This window comes from Sturnus vulgaris, chromosome Z (genome assembly GCF_052056855.1).
Source record: "Sturnus vulgaris isolate bStuVul1 chromosome Z, bStuVul1.hap1, whole genome shotgun sequence".
NCBI lineage: Eukaryota > Metazoa > Chordata > Aves > Passeriformes > Sturnidae > Sturnus > Sturnus vulgaris.
Window position 1 is genome coordinate 7,859,856 of NC_142283.1, and position 19,086 is coordinate 7,878,941.

At 47.2% G+C, this 19,086-nt stretch overlaps 1 protein-coding gene across 1 annotated transcript; it reads left to right on the forward strand.

The window, feature by feature from the left end:
* Nucleotides 1-6,367: 6,367 nt before the first annotated feature.
* Nucleotides 6,368-14,299, forward strand: LOC148219647 (uncharacterized). Its single transcript, XM_088156470.1, has 6 exons — nt 6,368-6,890; nt 9,072-9,347; nt 10,143-10,330; nt 11,264-11,384; nt 12,024-12,624; nt 13,311-14,299. Exons 1-5 carry the CDS (start codon nt 6,377-6,379, stop codon nt 12,092-12,094), a joined length of 1,170 nt encoding a protein of 389 aa, XP_088012596.1. The 5' UTR covers nt 6,368-6,376; the 3' UTR covers nt 12,095-12,624; nt 13,311-14,299.
* The last annotated feature ends 4,787 nt before the right edge of the window (nt 14,300-19,086 follow it).

Sequence of the window (19,086 nt, forward strand, 5' to 3'; positions counted from 1 at the left end):
TCCACTGTAGACAATAAAACCTGGGTGTAGGAATGTGGGGAAGCAGTCTCTGATAACAAACTCTGCACCTCTTCTCTCCCCCTTCACTCTTGGAACCAGTCTTAAAGTTGCAGAACTTAATATCCAACCCAAACAAAACAGACGGTTGAGGATACAAGCATCATAAAGTCAGCCCAGGACACTTGCTCATCACTGCACTCATAAAGTCTGAATCCAGAGGCCCAAAGTTTGGAGGAGTTTCTGCACTCTTGTCAGAAGGAAAGCCAATTCCATTCTATAGGGGTTACTGGCACCAAGGCTCCAAAAGCCTGCACACAAAGCCAAGTTCTCCTCATTAAAATGACAAGATTGCTTTGGAAAGAGAGCTCTGCACCTTTGAATTGCTCCTTGGCTCTTTTCAAAGACATTTTGGAAGCTCTGCACACATCATCTCAAAGCCATCTTTTCAAAGAAATGTTGAGGAATTATGATAATAAAAAGAGCTAGCATAACAAAAAATCAGCTGAAACAGGAAGGAACACTGAGGATCTTGGGAATCTCTCTCTGCTTTCCACTTTCAGGTTTTGTGGCAAGTTTAAAAACCACAGGATCCTCTGTAGTTCTTTTTAGCTTACATTGCCACTGTATACACACAACTCAGAATGTCATCAGGTGGAGATTGTCATTTCAAGGCAGAGCTCCCTGTCGGGGCACAGCCAGGGCTGGGCAGGAAGCAGCCAGGCATGAGGTTCCTGAGATCAGCAGCTACTTTATTTCTTTTTCATTTATCTAGATTTAGGAAAAATTTTCATAGAAAGAAATCCTCAAATATTTCTTCCCTTTTTCCCTAGTAGTTCAGGATTTTTCAAGTACTTTTAGAATTCTGAAAAGCTAGAACATTTTTACACTTCTAGAATAAAAAATAAAATTGCATTGAATTGGTAGCCTTTACTCGAGCAGGAACTAAGACACCCCAAGACACACAGCCTGTTACAGGTGTTACATCAGAGGCCAGGGGAATACCGAGTCCCAAACAAAGGCAACAGCACTCCTGATTCTTGTAACAAGACTTAAGCACTTTATTCTTTGTGAGCGTGCCTTAAAGAGGGTGACTGAGTTTTCCCGGGCACACACAGGTAATTGGTTACAATTTCAGTCACTCATTTCCTCAGCCTGTGATACATCAGCACTTAGAGTCCAATAGATGAGCTAGGATTTTCACCCAGGTAACTGCCTACTCACAGGCTGGCTGGGTTTCAAATAACATCTTTTAGAAAAGCTGCAACATTCAGTGCCACACCAGCACACTGCAGAGGCTCTTTTCCCATGGGAGACTTATACTTAGTCACAACGAAATAACGTAAAACCTTTTCCCAACTACTTTCTCAGATTTCTGACAAGCTCATCTCTTTGTCTTCAGAGGCAAACTTTGAGCACAGTGGGAATCTCTTGAAGTCACTGTCTTTGCTTCTAAAAGAACTCCCTCACTTCGAGAGCAGGGCGTTCTCTCAGCTTCCTGTCGCCCTGGGCTCTCCTCCCATCCTTCTGGACTTTGTTTGGTGGCACAGCCTCTGCCAAGGGATGCCGAGGTGTCCCAGGCCCCAGCTCTGAGTGAAACAGGGAATGTCCTGGCCATATCCACGAGCTGCCAGCACAGTGGTGGAGCACAGAACGGCCTTATGCTCCCCATTGCTGTCACAGATGTAGCCAGCACCTCAACACGTGTTCCTGATTCCCAGAAGGGCATTGGAAAGGTTTTCTGCCAGGGAACACTCTGCTGGCTAGAGTTAATGGCAGGCCTGGCTATTCTATGGCATGCAGGTGATGGGGACGTGTGGACACGCCACAGTCGGGACACAGCATTGTGACCAGGTCTGAGTCCCGAAAGGGTGGCGGCTGGGCTAGGGACCCCTCACAGCCCCCGAGCACTGGGCACGCACAAACGGGGGGCAGCCCCCCTTCCCCTGTCCCCTCCCGTGGTCTGGAGAGGAGCGGGGCAAGCACAGGCGGCAGAGAGACAGTGGCTGCCACAGAGCCCCCATCGGATTGGAAATAAATATATCTTCTGAAACCTCAACTCATCTGGAAGGTTCCTTTCTTTCTCACCATATGGCAGAGACTGAAATATTATAATTTTTGACTTAAACATTTTCTTGAAGGACTTTTAGAGCTCAATTACAATAGCTGCACAGAATACCACTATATCCTGAATAGCCTTTTGGAGTGAGACCCTGGACTGTTCCCTGAGGATAAAATTCGGGAGCTGGGGACATTCACAAAGCACAAGCTTAGCACCTTTGGAGAGGAGACAAGATCCATAAAGCTATCAGCTGCCAGGCTCGCACAGAGGGGTTGCTTTGTTTACTGTTTTATTTGAATCTCAACATTTGAGTAAAATTTGTCTGCAGTGATCTTGTCTTTATGTTTTAGGCCATAGTACATCTGAGTCAGTGCCATCAGAACTGAATTGTTCCTGTGAGCAGTGGTGTGAAAATGCTTAAATAGTTGTGGTGGTTTCAGGTCGAGCCAGGCAGAAACACCATTTCATGTAGTGTTTCTACTTTGCCCATTTGAAATTTCCCAGCCAATGCACCAATTGATGTGGTGGGTCTAGTGCTGCCCAAATCACCAGTGCACCCACTAGAAGTATTTAACCATTTCGTGCTGTGAGATAGGGTTAGGAGAGAAGGCAAAACAGGCTCAGATTTTAAAGGGTATAAAGGAAAACTTGATTAACAGAAACTAAAGGAAATAATAATAACAATTAGCAAAAACCTTCTGAACACTTCTCCTCCCCCCTCCCATACTGTCTTTTCTTTCCCAGTGACAATGTACAGAAACAATTCAGTCGGTTTGTCACCTCTAGAATAGTCTTTCTTCAGATCACTTGGGGAGATGAGTCTCTCTTGTCAGTCTATAGAGACTTCTCCCCAGGAAAACAGTTCTCTTGTGGCTTCAATTTCCACAAATAGCAGCTCCCTGGGTAATTTACAATTGTGAATTTACAATTTACAATTTACACAAGTGCTGAGATGCTCCAAAATCCAGAAGGATGCTGGAGAACTGCGGAGCAACAAGTTCTCACAACCACTGAAAATGACAGAAGCCCTTTTCATGAAGTTCCATAAAGGAACTCCCAGCAGAGTTAAGAGTACGAGAAAGCAAAAATGTACAAACAGCAGGAGATGATCTATATGCCCCACAAGCAATGGCTTCAAAAAAGATCATCTATATCTCTTATATGTTGTATGTATATATGATATATAGCAAAATATATAATATATATTGTGGTTACTGCGCTGCAAAGAGAGAAAAGACAGCAACACACACGGACCTCTTTTGGGGAAAAAAGGCCAACTTTATTGTACAGACAACCCATATTTAAAGTGTGTTAGGTGTAGCTAGGACAGGACAGTAGTTCATTGGACAATTGCGAAAAACATCCTTGGGACAGTACCTCAGGATGTACCCACGGGAAAGACCCCAGGTGTTAATCTTTATTATGAATTTCACTCTGTTTTTCACCATGTTATCACCCTGGGAGACTTCTTCCCTAATTGAAGCTGTAGTCAGCTTGTCAGCTTGGGAATGGACCTGAGAGTCAGGAGAAATCCAGGCCTGAAAAGGATTTCCAAGCTGTAATTCCCTAGCTCTCTAAATGTGTGTGTCCACAATATATCTCTCAAAATATATAATACGTATTATACAAATTCCACACATAATATTATGTATAATTTGATAGGTTTTATTTTTTGATGTATATTTTACTTTCATATAGATTTGATCTCTTCCTCCACCGTGGGAGAGTGAAGATGTACTGCTGTCCAAAACCTGCTCACAAAGCAGTCAACCCCCGGTGTGTGCAAGCACACTCACCCTCTGTCCTTGCTCTTCTCAGCATCTCAGGGCTGCTGTTTGCACAGAATTAGGATGAATTTAACTCAGCAGACCCATGAGTGGGGTGTCCAATCTGTCATGAACATTCACATGGCAAGGCAGAGCTCTCAAATCACTTACATTATCACATGTGCTTTCATTCCTGCTGGGGACTGAGGAACTCTGAAAAGGAACCAAAGACATAGAAAAGAGCTGCAAAGAACTGGTGTCATGCTACTGGCTGGTATCCTTATGGAGGAAAATCTGTTGGGTTTTTTAAGGTTGTTACTTTCAAAAAAACTAGGAAAGCTGCTCAGCATCAGTAGCCCAATTGTGAATGGTTTCCTTAACTTGGCAAAACTGAAGTGCTAACAGTGGCCTCTGTCCTTGGTTCAAATCACCTGCCCAGGCCTGCAGACAAAAGCACCATCCCCAGCAGAAGCTACGTCTGTCACTTTTCTCAAAAAGCTGTTGTCCATTTGTGAGAGGAAAGGAAAACGTGTCAGACACTGTGGATTAATGACAAACTCTGAGACACAGCTCCAAAGCAAAGGGCAGCAGCTTCTCTGGGACACTGCTGATGCTCCAAGGCAGCCGGGCTGCCCTGGCTGCCCAGGGCCCTGCGCTCCATGGGCTCTGCAGAGCTGCACAGCGCCGGGGCAGCTTCGGGCACCTTGGCCCCTGGGCAGGAGTGGCCTTCTTGCTCTGGATGGCTGCCTGTGGGCAAATGCAGGCTGCTGGCCTTCTGCTCTTGGCCCTAGCCCAGCCTTGAAAGGCTAATCCTGTTCCCTGTCTGAAATGTACTAAAGAGGGACTTACTTGTTTCCAGCTCTCCAGGGCATTGATTTGCACCACAAAATATTGCAGGACTGAGGCCTGAACAACAGGCCCTGAGCCAAAGCTGCCCTCCAGATGACCCTTCCAACCACATGTTCTATGGATCTGCTCCTTAACCAAATGTTACTGTCAATAGGATCTGTGTGTCCATTCATTGGGGAAACACATCTTTACCTTTTGGCATTAAGAAACAAGACAAGGCCACACCTGGCCTTGGCTCCTCCTTGAGCCCTGGCCAGGCTCAGGAAGAAAACCAGGAGGAGAATGAAATCTGATGTCCTGCACTGGAATTTCTGTCACATTGCTTGTTCAGCACTATCAAGGCCGGGCTACTCTCACAGTGCAGTCAGAAGCCACGTGGCCAGCAAAGGTGGAGGCACCGCAGGATTTCCCAGCTCCTGGCCGTGGCTCTTCTGGGCTTGGCTGGCACAGCTTCCCCCAGCTGATGTGTGGATATGGATGAAGGGCAAAGAATTGGGGTATCAGGTGATTATCTTTCTTGATCTCCAGAGACAAGCTTTATTGTATCAATATATTCAACATATTCAAGTGTCAATGACGAGCTGCATTGCTTATCCTTTTCTAACTCTTTTTTGCACTTTTGCATGAGAGTAAATTACACTACTCCTTCAGCTGGTGTCTGTGTCTGTCTGTGACCCTCCCCACCACCAAAACAAACTTGCAGCCAGTTCAGCCCAAGACCTGCCTCTCTGCCAGCCCATTTCTTGAAAACAACCCTGATCACCATCTCTGCAAATCAAAGTCCCGCTTTGCAACTTCCTTTTCTGCAGGCAGGTGAGACAAGGATCTCCTCCTACCTTCAGACACCTCCAGAAGCCAACTGCTTTCAGCAGTCACAACCCGGAAATATCAACCTCCTTCCTTAACCTGCCCACTGGCAGCCCACACCAAGAGGCCTTTGGTCCAAGGATACCCACAGAGGATGTCTTAGTCTGAAAAACAGGTCTCTGTCAAGAAAGGCAGGAGCGTCTTTTTTTGGAATGGAGAACATAAACCCCCTCCGAATTATTGTAATTTTGAAATTAAGCAGAGGTGATTCCTGAGGAAAGAAAAATGCTATGCCCTTTGGGAAGACACCGGCATGAGTTCCTTACAACAGCAGACCAAGAATCCCTTGCATAGAGCAACATCCATCCATGCACAGCACTGTAGCTCTGGTGACAATGCCGACAGAATTGCTGCCCCTTGCTGCTGCTGACTCCGAGTCATAAGAAATATGCCAAGTCTACCACAGAAAGGAGAGATGGTGAGATAAACCAGCCAGTCTGCTGAAAAGGAGGCCAAAGGAACGTTTTCTAATCTGCCCTTTTCATCCCATTTCCAGCAAACACAGAGCAATGTCCTTTCCCTCTATCACCGATGGTGCCCCAGGCACGGTTTGCAGCCAGGGGACAGAGATGGCCAGCGCTCCCAGTGCCCTCGCCAGGCGCTGCCCCTGCCCTGCGGTGCCGTGCGGTGCCGTGCGGTGCCCGGCCAGCCCCGGGAGCCGCCCCGCCCGCGCTGGGCCCGCAGCCCCGGCTCTGCCGCGCTCGGCCCCGCCAAGTCCGGCCCGCGCGGGGCCGCGAGCGGGGCCGAGCGCAGCGCCCCCCTCAGGCCGCGCGCCGCCGGCGCAGCCGTGGCCGTTGAGCCGCGGCCGTTGTGGCGACGCTCGGCGATCGGCGCGATGGCGGAGCGGTCGCTGCCCGCCGGCCTCAACGCCAGCACCTTCCTCGCCAAGCTCTGGCGCCTGGTGAACAACCCCCGCGTCCGCTCCGTGCGCTGGGACAGCGGGGGCCAGGGGCTGCTCATAGACCGCTCCCTCTTCGAGCGGGAGCTGCTCAGCCCGGGCAGTGCCCACGTGGATGGCGGCGACGGGGCGGGGCCGGCCCCGGAGTCCTTCAGGGCCGCGCACTTCGGCAGCTTCGTGCGCCAGCTCAACCACTACGGCTTCCGAAAGGTGCCGGACTTGGTTGGCTCAGCTGTGCCGGGCGATTGCGGAGGATGGCTCCACTTCAGGAACCCCAACTTTCGCCGCGACCGTCCCGACCTCCTGCTCCGCATCCAGCGCCTGACCAGGGCCAACAGGCAGCGGCTGGCGGCGGGGCTGGAGGTGCGCGGCCGCCAGCCCAGCCGCTTCCAGCAGCTCCCCACGGAGCGGCCACTGCCCGCCTTCTCTGCCGGGCAGCCGCCCAGAGCCGGTGAGACGGGCTGGGAGCTGCGGGCGCGAAGGGTGCCGTGGGCTGTGGCCGTGGGCACTGCCCGGCGGGGCAGGAGCGGGCCCTGCCCGTGCTGGGGCTGCTCAGAGCAGCAGCCCCGGCCGGCACAGGGGCTGTCCTTGGGCAAGGCAGCTGTGCCGGCAGGGCCCGGAGCTGTGCTGCCTGTGCCGGGGGCTGCGGGACGGTCCCGCCGCGGCTGCGCTCACCACACGCTGGCCCGCTCGGCCTGCAGCTGGCCCAGCCCTGCGCCGTGGCTGGTGCTGCTCCTTGCCCGGCCCTGGGATGCTTGGGGAGCTCTCCGTGACTGCGGCTGAGCCGAGCGCTCGGTCTGGTCAGGCCCGGCAGGAAGGAGCCTCCCCTGGGGCACAGGGGAAGAGACCTGGCAGTTGGGATACTGGCAGTTGCCTCCTGCCAAGGAATGGCAGCAGGACAGTGTTCGCAGACAGTTGAACGAATAGGGGAGAGCTCAGTAGACGAGGAATTGGTTGTTGAATAGCCCCACAACATGTTTTGAGGTTTTTTTCTTCTTTTTCACTCTGCTTGAGAAGATGGGAGCTTTTTTCTTCCCTGGTGGAAACACACTTGCTGCCAAGGCAAACACAGGCAAAGACCAATAGTGACCCAGACTTCTCTTTGCTTCCTTTTTTCTTCTCTCACTGCTGCACAGCTCCCTCATGCCAGAACCTTGCTGCTGCCTCACCTGAGGATTCAGAGCTGCCTCCAGGCCCTTCCAGGAGATGTACAGGTGCTCGGGAGTCTGAGGCTTCCACACCACCTGCCAAGAAAGTCTGTGCCCCCTCTGGACTTTTTGGGGCTTCGCCAGTGGAACCATCGTGGGAGCTCATCCGCAGATTTAATCTCCGCAAGCTCACCATTCCGCTGGTTCGCATCGACCCTGAAGCTGCCTGCAGGGCCCTTCGAGAGAGCAGCCAGTGCAAATCTTCAGAGCAGCACACCCCAGCCACATACTCATCAGGTAGGGAAAGAGTTTCTACCCTTGCTTTTCAAACAGGTCCTGTTTTATGACCCTCTGAAGTATTTTCCTGCAGTCATGGGTAGATGTCAAGTGAGAATCAGGTAGAAAGTGTCAAGTCACCTAGGAAGAGGGACCTTGAAAACAGAAAGATTCTCTGTCTGCTTTTCCTGTCCTTGCTGCAGATTTGGAGGGCGTTCTGGGCATTTTCCAGACAGCCTCCCTGTAGGGGTGCAAGGGCAAAGTGAAAAGTGTTTCCTAACAAGTGGTCAGTGTTAGGTGAATTCCCCTCTTTCTTTGAATGAAGCCAAACTAGGACAGTGATAGGATATTGCAGATGTTTAAGACTGACTGCCCTGCAAATGAAGCCGTGCCATGGAAATGAGCTCTCTGTGTCCCCAGAACAGCTGCACCTGCAGAGTATGGCCTCACCCACAAGGTTGTTTTTAGAATAAACTCAGAGTTTAATTTCAACGTGTGTGCCTGATGATTTGGGCACTTCCTCGTTGAATCCACTTGCTGTGGTCTTTTGTGATGAGAAACTCATGCAGGCAAATCCAAAAGCTGATGGGGAGGCAGGAATGGCTGTGATTATAAAGTTTTTGTGTCCCTTTGGAGTGGAGGAGATAAGACCTGGCAGTTGGGTTTCTGGCAGTCGCCTCCTGCCAAGGAATGGCAGCAGGAGAGTTTTCCAGGATGGATGAACATGTAGGAGGGAGCTCAGTAGACAAGGAACTGGGTGTTTAATAGCCCCACAACATGTAGGGATTTTTTTTTCACCCTGCTTGGGAGGATGGGAGCTTTTCTCTTCCCTGGTCGAAACACACTTGCTGCCAAGGCAAACACAGGCAAAGACCAATAGTGACCCAGACTTCCCTTTGCTTCCTTTTTCTTCTCTCACTGCTGCACAGCTCCCTCATGCCAGAACCTTGCTGCTGCCTCACCTGAGGATTCAGAGCTGCCTCCAGGCCCTTCCAGGGGACGTGCAGGTGCTCAGGAGTCTGAGGCTTCCACACCACCTGCCAGGAAAGTCTGTGCCTCCTCTGGACTTTTTGGGGCTTCGCCAGTGGAACCATCGTGGGAGCTCATCCGCAGATTTAATCTCCGCAAGCTCACCATTCCGCTGGTTCGCATCGACCCTGAAGCTGCCTGCAGGGCCCTTCGAGAGAGCAGCCAGTGCAAATCTTCAGAGCAGCACACCCCAGCCAACAGTGCTGCCTCACCTGAGGATTCAGAGCTGCCTCCAGGCCCTTCCAGGACAAGTGCAGGTGCTCAAGAGCGTGAGGCTTCCCCAGCACCTCCCGAGAAAGTGTTGGTCACCTCTGGACTTCTTGGGGCTTCATCAGAGGAGCCAGGCACATACAAATTTCAGCTGCAGCCTGAGCGTATCATTCCATCAGTTCCTGTTCCAGAGAGCAGCAGCTGCACATCTGCAGAGCAGCACTCGCCAGCCTACTGCCCATCAGGTAGGGAAAGAGTTTCTGCCCTTGCTTTTCAGAACAATCATGAAAATTGACTGTTTGAACTAGTTCCCTGCAGTGCTCTGTCATGGGTAGATCTTAAGTGAAAATCAGGTAGAAAGTGTCAAGTGTGCTAGGAAGCAGAACTGTGAAAACAAAAGCAAACTCAGTCTGCTTTTCCTATCCTTGCTGCAGATTTGGAGGGTGTTCTGGGCATTTTCCAGACAGTCTCTCTTTAGGGGTGCAAGGGCGAGGCAAATAACCTTTGTCTACAACTGGTCAGTGTCAGGTAAACTCCCATCTTTCTTGATGGAGAAAACTAGGACCCTGTTAGGATATTGCAGAGTTTGCAGCTTGTCTCTCCTTCAAATAATGATATTAAATTTCAGTGAGCTCTGTGTGTCCCCAGTACAGCTGCAGTTGCAGAATAGGGCCTTACCCACAAGGTTATTTTTAGAAGAAACTCACAGTTTTAAGTTTTGCATGTGTGTCTGCAGATCTGGGCTCTTCCTGGGTGAATCTGCTTTCTGTGATCTCTTGTGATGAGAAACTGTGAAGCCACCAAGTCCAAAAGCTGATGGGGAGATAGAAAAGGCAGTGATTAGCAAGTGTGTTTGTATATGTGTAGATCAATTTTAGAATCCATCCTTTAATGTACATAGACATCGTTTGGAAGAAAGACTTTGTAAGAGGAAGAACTTACTCTTCCAATTTCCTGGGATGTTTGATCCAAGGCAGCATAGAGCTCTGTGTCCCAAAGCCACATTCTGGAGCCTGACTTATGTGTTTGAATTCTTGCAGCCACTCTAGGCACTTCAGCTGCCAGTGCTCCAGCTGGCTGGGCTGGTTATGCACCATGGACAGCCCCCAGGTGGCTCTGGAATACTCCTGGGGAAGAGGAATTGCCACCGCTGGATCTGGACCTGGTGCTTGAGACACTGGAGGAGATGCTTTCATCCTCCCTGCCTAAAAGGTCTCCCTCTGCTCAGGTAACTCCACTGAACAGGGATGAAAGGGGCTGGACTGAGAGCTTTTGAATGTTGTCACTTGGCTAAGAAGCAAAAGCTTCTTGAATTCAGTTGTTTAATGGACAGGGAAGGATTTGCTTGGTAAAGTAAGGTTTCTAAAAAAAGAGGGATGAAAGTTCACCCCTTGGTGAGGATGAGAGGTGTGAGCCTTTGCTGGCCAAGTTTGGTTGCTCCTTTTCCTGGGAAGAATGCCTCCTGCAGGGGCATTTGTGGGAAAGAAGTGGAAGTTTGGAGAATGCCACTGAAGGCAAAGTGTCCTGACAGGGAGGGGCATGTGAGAAGTGCCCCTGTTCCAGCAGCAGATGTGGGCTCTGCCTCTTTTGTTTTGCAAGGCCAAGGCAAAGCAAGGTCTGGGCTGCAGCTGCTGCTGCTGTGTGAGCCCTGCCGTGCTCCCAGAGCTGTGTTTGGGGATGGGCTGGAGCTGCAGCTTTCTTGTGCTCTCAGTAACCTGGTGCCTGCAGCCCAGTTTCTATCTGGGAAATCCTCAGCTGAGCAAACTGGTCAGTCTTGCTCTCCATGTTCCAGAGCTCAGTCACCTTGCTGGTGGGCATCTGTGTGGGAAAAGATGCGTGTTCCCATGCAGTCCCTGCAAAGCTGCAGCCTGGATGAGACTGTTCTGCACAGGGCTGTGGAGGGAGGAGCACATCCCTGTGCCAGGAGCTGTCGGGACTCCTTCCTTAGCAGCCATTCCATGTGTTCACTGTCCCCCCCACATTCAACACTGTCAGCTTTGACAGTTTTTGGACCATGTTGCAGAAGTCAAATCCTTTTGATTTTTGAAGGCCTTTGGGGCCCAGATTTATTAGGATTAAATATGTGAGCCAGAGTTGTTGGACCAGATATTTTGTGTAACTGGTGAGAAGAGTTTATTTCTTTCTGTTTTTCTCTTTCAAGGAGAATGTTAATGTTGCCCCTGAGTCCTCAGGAGGGGAGCCTGTGAACAAGGCTGCAGCAGAGGGAGCTTTGCCTGGCACCGAGAGCTGTGGGAACAGTTCCCAGGAACCCGAGGAGCTTGGTAAGGACAGAGCCCACACTGGTTTAGAGAGGTGTGAGATGGCTGCTCTGAGCCTGCCTCTGACAGGAAGGGAGATCAGAGGAGTTGAGTTCTTGTCTGCAGGGTTGGTGCTGCCCGGTGCCTTTAGTTCAAATCCTGCACTGACACAACCTCCCAGAGCCCTGCCCTCCACGCTTCTCCAGAGGCTCTGACACGGAGTCCTCTGCTGTGGCAAGAGAGCAGGGAATAAACCTGACCTTGTGGGAGTTGTGTCACCAAGCCGGGTGTCCCAATTTGGTTTCACAACTCAGCTCACAGCACCCTTTAGCTTCAGCCATTTCAGTGGGGACTGAGATTTCTCTGTCAGCACAGAGAAAGAACAAGGCTGGGCTTCTCTGTGGGAGCTGGGACTGTCTGTGTTTCGAGCTCTCGTTGGTGCTATTTGCACTGTGAGTGCTGAGACTTTATCGTGGTATTTCAGTGCTTTACACAGTTTTGAACATTTGTAAGGATCCGTGTTCCTTAAAGAGCAGGCTTCAAATTGCCAAGTGAGAGTCTGCTTTTCAGACCATCTTTTACAGTCTTTGATAGAAGGACAGTTACTTCCAAAGGGAAAGATGCACGGAGGCCAATATTGACTCTGTTCCCTTTGCTTCCCAGATATCCATCTGATCTACCTTGCCAGGAGGGCTGCCCTGCGTGCAAAGGGAAACCCGAAGGAGAGCCTGTGACCATCGGGCAGGTTGAATCCTTCTGTTTGTAGATACATTTAGAGATTTCAATAGTTATATTTATATATGCGTATAGTTACATTTATAGATTAATGGAGTTGTGTTTATACATCTATATATTGATATTTACAGATCTTTATAGTTAAACATATATATAGTTATAAATCTGATAGAATTATATTTCATTGTATGCAGTTATAGATTTGCAGAGTATAGATGTGTAGAGTAATACTTACACATACATAAAATTATATTTATACATCTGCATAGTTTGTAGTTAAGAGTTAGATGGATGTGTAGATGGAGAGATTGATGTTTGTGTAGGCCTAGGCTGCATTTTTACCTCTTCCCCCCCTCGGATGCCTTTTTCATCTCTTGTTTTTCCCCTGTGCCCCCTCTGTCCCCTCTCCCTGTGCTGTGTCCGAGCTGGCGGCCGGAGCGGAGCAGCAGTTCCAGCCCCGGGTGTCCCTGGAGCGCTGGGAGCTGCCGGTGGCCCCAGGCACTGTCCCCTGAGGAGCTGCTGAGGGCCGGTGAGACTGAGGGCGCTGAGGAGGTGGTGACACTGAAGGGACGGTGACCTTGAGGTGCTGGTGGGGCTGGGGGTGTGGGGCAGCACAGGGCGATGGTGGCACTGAGGTGACAGGGAAGTGGCACAGACTGAGGGGGGTGGCGGGGTCTAAGGGGATGGGATGGGTCAGAAGGGACAGAGGGGGGTGAGAGGACTGCGGGACTCTGAAGAAACTGAAGGGGACTCGGGGTTTGCCGAGAGCATGGCGGGGCTGAGGGGATGGAGGGAGCCAGCAGGGAGCACAGAGGGGTCCGGGACTGCAGCTCTGCCAGGCCTTGGGACCGGTGAGGCAGGCTGGGGGTGAGGGTGCCGTGGGCTGTGGCCGTGGGCACTGCCCGGCGGGGCAGGAGCGGGCCCTGCCCGTGCTGGGGCTGCTCAGCGCAGCTGCCCCGGCCGGCACAGGGGCTGTCCTTGGGCAAGGCAGCTGTGCCGGCAGGGCCCGGGAGCTGTGCCGGCTGTGCCGGGCTGCCGGGGGCTGCGGGACGGTCCCGCCGCGGCTGCGCTCACCACACCCTGGCCCGCTCGGCCGCTTTTCCTTTGCAGCCCTCCTGGGGAGGCGCTGAGATTTTTTTTCTCTTACCTGATGCAAGTGCAGGTGCTGCCAAGGGAAAGGCCCTGATCCTGACTCCGTGTTCCCTTTTTTCCCAGATGTCCCGTCTGCTGTTCCTGTCCAGGAGTCCTGCTCTGCGTGGAAGAGACCGAGGGAGAGACTTTGAAGATGGCGCTGCTGGAATCCCTCTGCTCAGCGTTCATTTGAAAGATACATGGACTTGCACAGGGAGAGGGATAATTACATCTGTGCATTGCTATTTGTATAGCAGTGTTTTGATGTGTCTGTTGTTATGGATTTATGCTATGTATATATGTATGCATATAGATACATATATGTTTATAATTACGTATATGTGTATATATGTATCTAAATGTACATGTATGTTGTTCGGTTTTTAGTTCTAGTTCCTATGTACGCAGTTGTGTTGGTGTCTATTTCTACTGAGGCAGTTATACATATATGGCTCTTTAAATAAGCATATTGGTATTTACATAGGTATATGTGTTCTAGTTTTATATGTATATTAATCTATTGCTAGATGTCATTAGATTTCCATATATATCCAATTGTATAGCTGTCTACTTGTATTGATGCAGTTATATGGATATTTAGCTTGGCAGAGTGATATATTTATAGATAGGTTTGTTGTATAGATGTTCATATTGTATATAATATGTAATATTTAATCGATTTAACATCTGTATATCATTATAGTTTTATATGTGTTTGTGTATCTGTATGTTCTTTAGTTCTATTTAAACCTGTATGGAGTTGTATAGTTGTATAATTCTATCTATTTAGAGAGGGAATGCATATTTTTGTATTTCTATATGTGCTGTATGCTTGTAGTAATATGTAATAAATTAAGTTGTTAAATACCCAATTTATCTTTGTGTATAGTGAATTGTAGAGGTTGGCAATAAATTAAGTTTTTATTAACAGAAGTTTGTATTTGTATATATTTACATACCCTTGTTGTACTAATGGAATAAATTCCTTTTTTTAACCTTAACTGAGATTTGTGCAGTTCTGTATTGGCAGCACAGTGTAGCAATTTGCAATAAATTACATTTTTCAACTGAAATAGATTCTTGTGTATTTGTTGATCAGTAGTGTGGCTGTAGCAATCTGCAAGAAATGACATTTGTCAGCTGAGATGAGTGTTGTGTGATTTCTGCTATCCAAAGCAATGAGCCAGGTGTAAAGGTGATGATGCTGGAGGATTTTGGCCATGAAAATCTCCAGCCATGCCCAGCACATGCCCCCCGTGCACTCAGGCTGGCTGAGGAAAGTGCAGATTGGGGATGGCAGCAGAGCCACACATTTGCTAAGAACTCCCTGCAAAGCCTGCTGAGAAAACTCTGGGACTCCACTGAGTGTAGAACTCCTGCTCTGTGGATTTTCAGATCATTCAGTTGATCTTAGGTTCTTTATATACATGCATACATATATATATATATTTATATATATATATCTCGGCAGTACTTAGTGACGTGGAACATACTTGATTGTGGGAACTGAAATTGATATTTCTATCTTTATAGAGTCAGCAGAGTTGTACCCTTCTGGAGCCATCTTTGAACTGAAATTGGTCATCATATATAAGTTGTAGCAATCTGTAATAAATTTCCCTTTGAAACTGACATTGGCTTTGGAGCACTTCTCGTTTCCATGATGAGTGACCACATCAGTGCTTGTCCCTATTTCTTCACTGATCCTTAATCTTTGGCGAGTGTATGACAGGCTGTGGCACCCAATTCCTGCCAGGTCTGTCCATCTGTGGGTAATAGAACCTGTCTGAGGTTATTTGTCTGTGAGTTGTGGTCCATCTCTAGAACCCCCTCAGGCAGCACCCTGGCTGGGGAGGGGTAAAATGTCAGGGGATTATGACATTTATTCTCACACATATTTGCACTAAGCTGCAGCCTAAACTTAGTAAGGAAAAGGATATATGTTCTCTTGGCATGCAGTGTGGAGTAAAATGGTGTAGGAATAGCCACAAACTAAGCTGTAGGAAGAGCTCGTTCTTGGTCTTAACAGGACATTGGGTAAAAGAAAGCACCACAATCTTAATGATTCACCTCTTAGGTAAAACCAAAATGGTTCATCATGTAAAACTCCCTGGTGATGGAAATAACCAATGTCCCTGGGTTGGGGCATAAGCCCGGGAGTCAAAGGCTTGGAGCAAGAGACCTGGCACAGCCAGCACAAGGTGCAGCAGGCATTTGGCTCAAGGCAGGAGGGAGCTGTAGTGCCAGCACTGGGAGGGACGGCAGGCAGAGGAGCTGGGCGGCGGCAGGGAGCAGCTCCTGCTGGCACTGCAGGGAAGCACTGGCAGTAGGCAGGAGGAGCGGGCACATTGCTGATGGACAGGGGAGCTGTTCCTGAGCCAACAACGGGACCCCTCCTGTCCTGCAGTTACAGCTCAGCTCCCTGTCCTGCAGCCTCTGCTTGGCTTTTGGAGCTCAAACCCACTGCGTGGAGCAGACCTGATTATCAATATTATCAATTATAAGACATAAGAACTTGTTGCTCCACTGCTTGATACTGGTTTTTAGATCTCTTAGATTCTCTCTGCATTAAGTACCCTGCATGTTTCAAAAGGTACTGCTCAGCATTTAGAACCATGCATTCTCTCCTTTAGCAGATTTTTAGAACATCCATTAATCTCTGTGAAGAAAGGGTAAACTTAAGAAAGGGTAGTTGTTTTACAACAGCATGGTTTCATAGAACTTTATTTCAAATTCTTTTCTAAGGTACCTATAGAATAAAGACACTTCGCTAAAGCGATTAAGGGTGAGAATTGCAGGGCTGGTTTAAACTGTAATCCAAATTCTGTTTCATTCTGTGCAATATTTCCATTAAATTGAATAAAGTGGAATAAAAATCTATATTTCTCTTCTATTCTCTTTTTCCCTAGTAAACATGACATATGTATACTTTTGATTTTGATTTTAATGTCAGTAATGCACTGGACTAATTTATAGCTTGGAACTTCTCTATCATTTACAACTCCCCATGGTTCTCAGGAGCAGAAAGGATAAAGGAAGGGAAGATAGCAAATCATTTAAAGCAGTGACCTGATAGTTATTTTACGTTGCTTTGTAAACCCTTGGTTAAATACACTATTATCTAAAAATAATGTATATTTGAAAAGGTATGAGGTATCAGCTGGATAAATGATCTACATAAACAAGTTCTCATCAACATTTTTTGCTAGCCTCATGTTTTGTTCTCTCTTATTAAAATCAGGAAGAGAAATACTACTGTTTTCTCAAAAATTAATCGGTAAAAATACTGACAAGTTTGATGAAGTTTGATTTAGGAGTGTACAAACAATGATTTTAATTGTCGCCAAAGAAAAACAAAATTGATGCATCATGTGTGGTAAACAGTAGACACGATTCACAGAGGGGTTGCACAAAGTACCTGCTGGATATTGTATAGCAGTTAATGTGAAGGTCTCATAAATGATGGAGCTAAAGAGACACTGATGCTGAAGATGAAAAAATAATTTGGTAACAATAAAAATAGCTTATCTATCTCATCTTAGTTATACTTAAAATGTGTTTTCTATGGATTAGATTTATAGTGATTGAAAACTCCACACTTCTTTCATGTAATTAATGTTGATTATTTTAGTCTCAGATTTAAACGATAAGCACATTGCTACAGCCTGTAGTATTGAACCAGTATCATTTGATTTGTCACTGAAGTATCAGAGAGTGTTGTGAATGACATAGATTGCCATTGTAAGGTATTCCCAGGAGCTCTTGAACATTGCAAGTAAACATAGGTGTGATTTGCTGTCTGTCAGCAGATTTGCTGAGAGCAAAACAAATCTCTGAAACAGCCATGGTTATAAAGCAGAAAATGGGCTAGTAGAAAAAAACCTGATTAACAGATACTGTAAGAAATCATAAAATGACAATTAAACAACAAGATGCGGAATTGTAAACACAAGTGGCCAGTATCATCATATCCTCTTTTGAAAGGCAGAAGTCAGTATACCATATTGTTGACTATTGTACTCATTCATCTGGGAGCTGCTGATGCAGCAGCAATGTAGTTCAATATTGAAGATTTGTTATTGTTTAGACCGCATTATAAAATCTCTTGATTATCCACGTGCAGCATGATTTATTCTCTCAGCTAATATTTGTGCTCTTGGTAACAGGACAGTGCATCTTGATCCATTTAATCTACCCAGTGGGATCTGTTGTGCCTCATTTGCTGCTCCGGAAGGAAATGGGTCTCCCATACACATCTGCACCCCTACAGACATGGGCTGCAGGGCAGGTGTCTTGGGTACAGGAAATGAGCTGCTGAGGTTGAAGGTACTCTCATTTTGCTTATATATATATATAATCGTGTATGTATATATATATATATATATATATATATATATATATATATATATACACACATATATGTATGTAAATCTAGCTCAGCTCTGAGGCATAAGGGGCTGCAGGAGATGTTGGGAGCTGCAGAGGTGCTCAGCTGGCACGTCTGCTGTTAACTCCCAGGAAAAGTCCAAGAATTTTTGTTGAGGTCTCCATTGGTGGGAACACAGCTTCATGAAGGACACTGGTTTTAGGAGTTTGACTTTTGAAACAAATTAATCCCTTTGCTGAATCACTTTGATATTTGACATGTATGAATGATGAGAGTGAAACTCACATTAGGAGAGGTTCACATGTGTATGTGACAGAGCAATAAAATAACCCAAAATCCCCCACACAAATGCACTTTCTGACTCTTCACTGTCAGCTGTCAACACTTTTTGTCCCTACTTGTGTGACTGCTAGGAGAATAGAAAATTGCTTTCCCCAAAGAAAATTCAATTTTAAGACTGGTGTGAAATACCAAACTAAGACTTAGAGAGAACAGAGAAATGGTTGTGATTTATAAGCATGTATCTCATTTTTATTGGAGAAAGCAAAGACTGACTACAAAGGATATGCTGATCAGTTTAATGTTTTCTCTGTGATTGTTTCCCAAAGCATGCAGTTTCCAACTCACTTCAGTCAGCAAGAATCCTTTCACTGACCTGAACTGAACAAACTTTTGATCATAATATAAGGCAGTAATGCACAGATATGTATTAAAGATGTTACAGCCAGTCTGCCATGTGACTGAGAGATGGGACTTCAAAGGAGGGGTGCAAAAAGTAATCCAAGCAAGAAGTCAAAGCCTGAGCAAAAAGAAGGTGGAGTTGAAGTCAGAGTTGAAATCAGAGTTGAAATCACTGAAGTCATTTCTTGTTCTCACAGTTTAGCCTTCTGTACTGTTGCAGCCCCAAGCAGCTACAGCTCTCAAGCAGTCACATTCCCAAGCCAGAATTCCCCCCCAGTTACAGAATCAGCCTATTGTTTGCATTACTTGGCTGCCTTACAAAACCACATAGTTTCACAACGATTGATAGCTGCATATGAAGCTCTTTCCTTCATATCTATGGTTTCTTATTCCATGGCCAGAATATCTTGACCAACTGTGCTCTCTGTTCCACATCCCACTTGTTCTCCTATACTAGTCTTGTCTTTTTTACGTTTATTCGGGTTCTTCTACTCTTCCTTTCAGACAGTGACTTATCAGCATGCTTTAGGTTACTTCAGAAAATGCTTGACATGGTTTGACACTATTTGATTCTGCCTGTATTTAACATCACTCTTTAGGTAGTATTAATTGCACTTCATGTTTTTCCTTACATTATTTATACAGTCTTACTTAAAAATGAATGTGAAAAAAAATACATCAAAACTTGTACAACTTGAATTAAAAGTTACTGAGTCATAGCCACTTAGTGCTGGCCAAGGGTTTTATGCACAGAAGCACAAACGGGACGGGACTGCAGTGGAACGCGTCTCG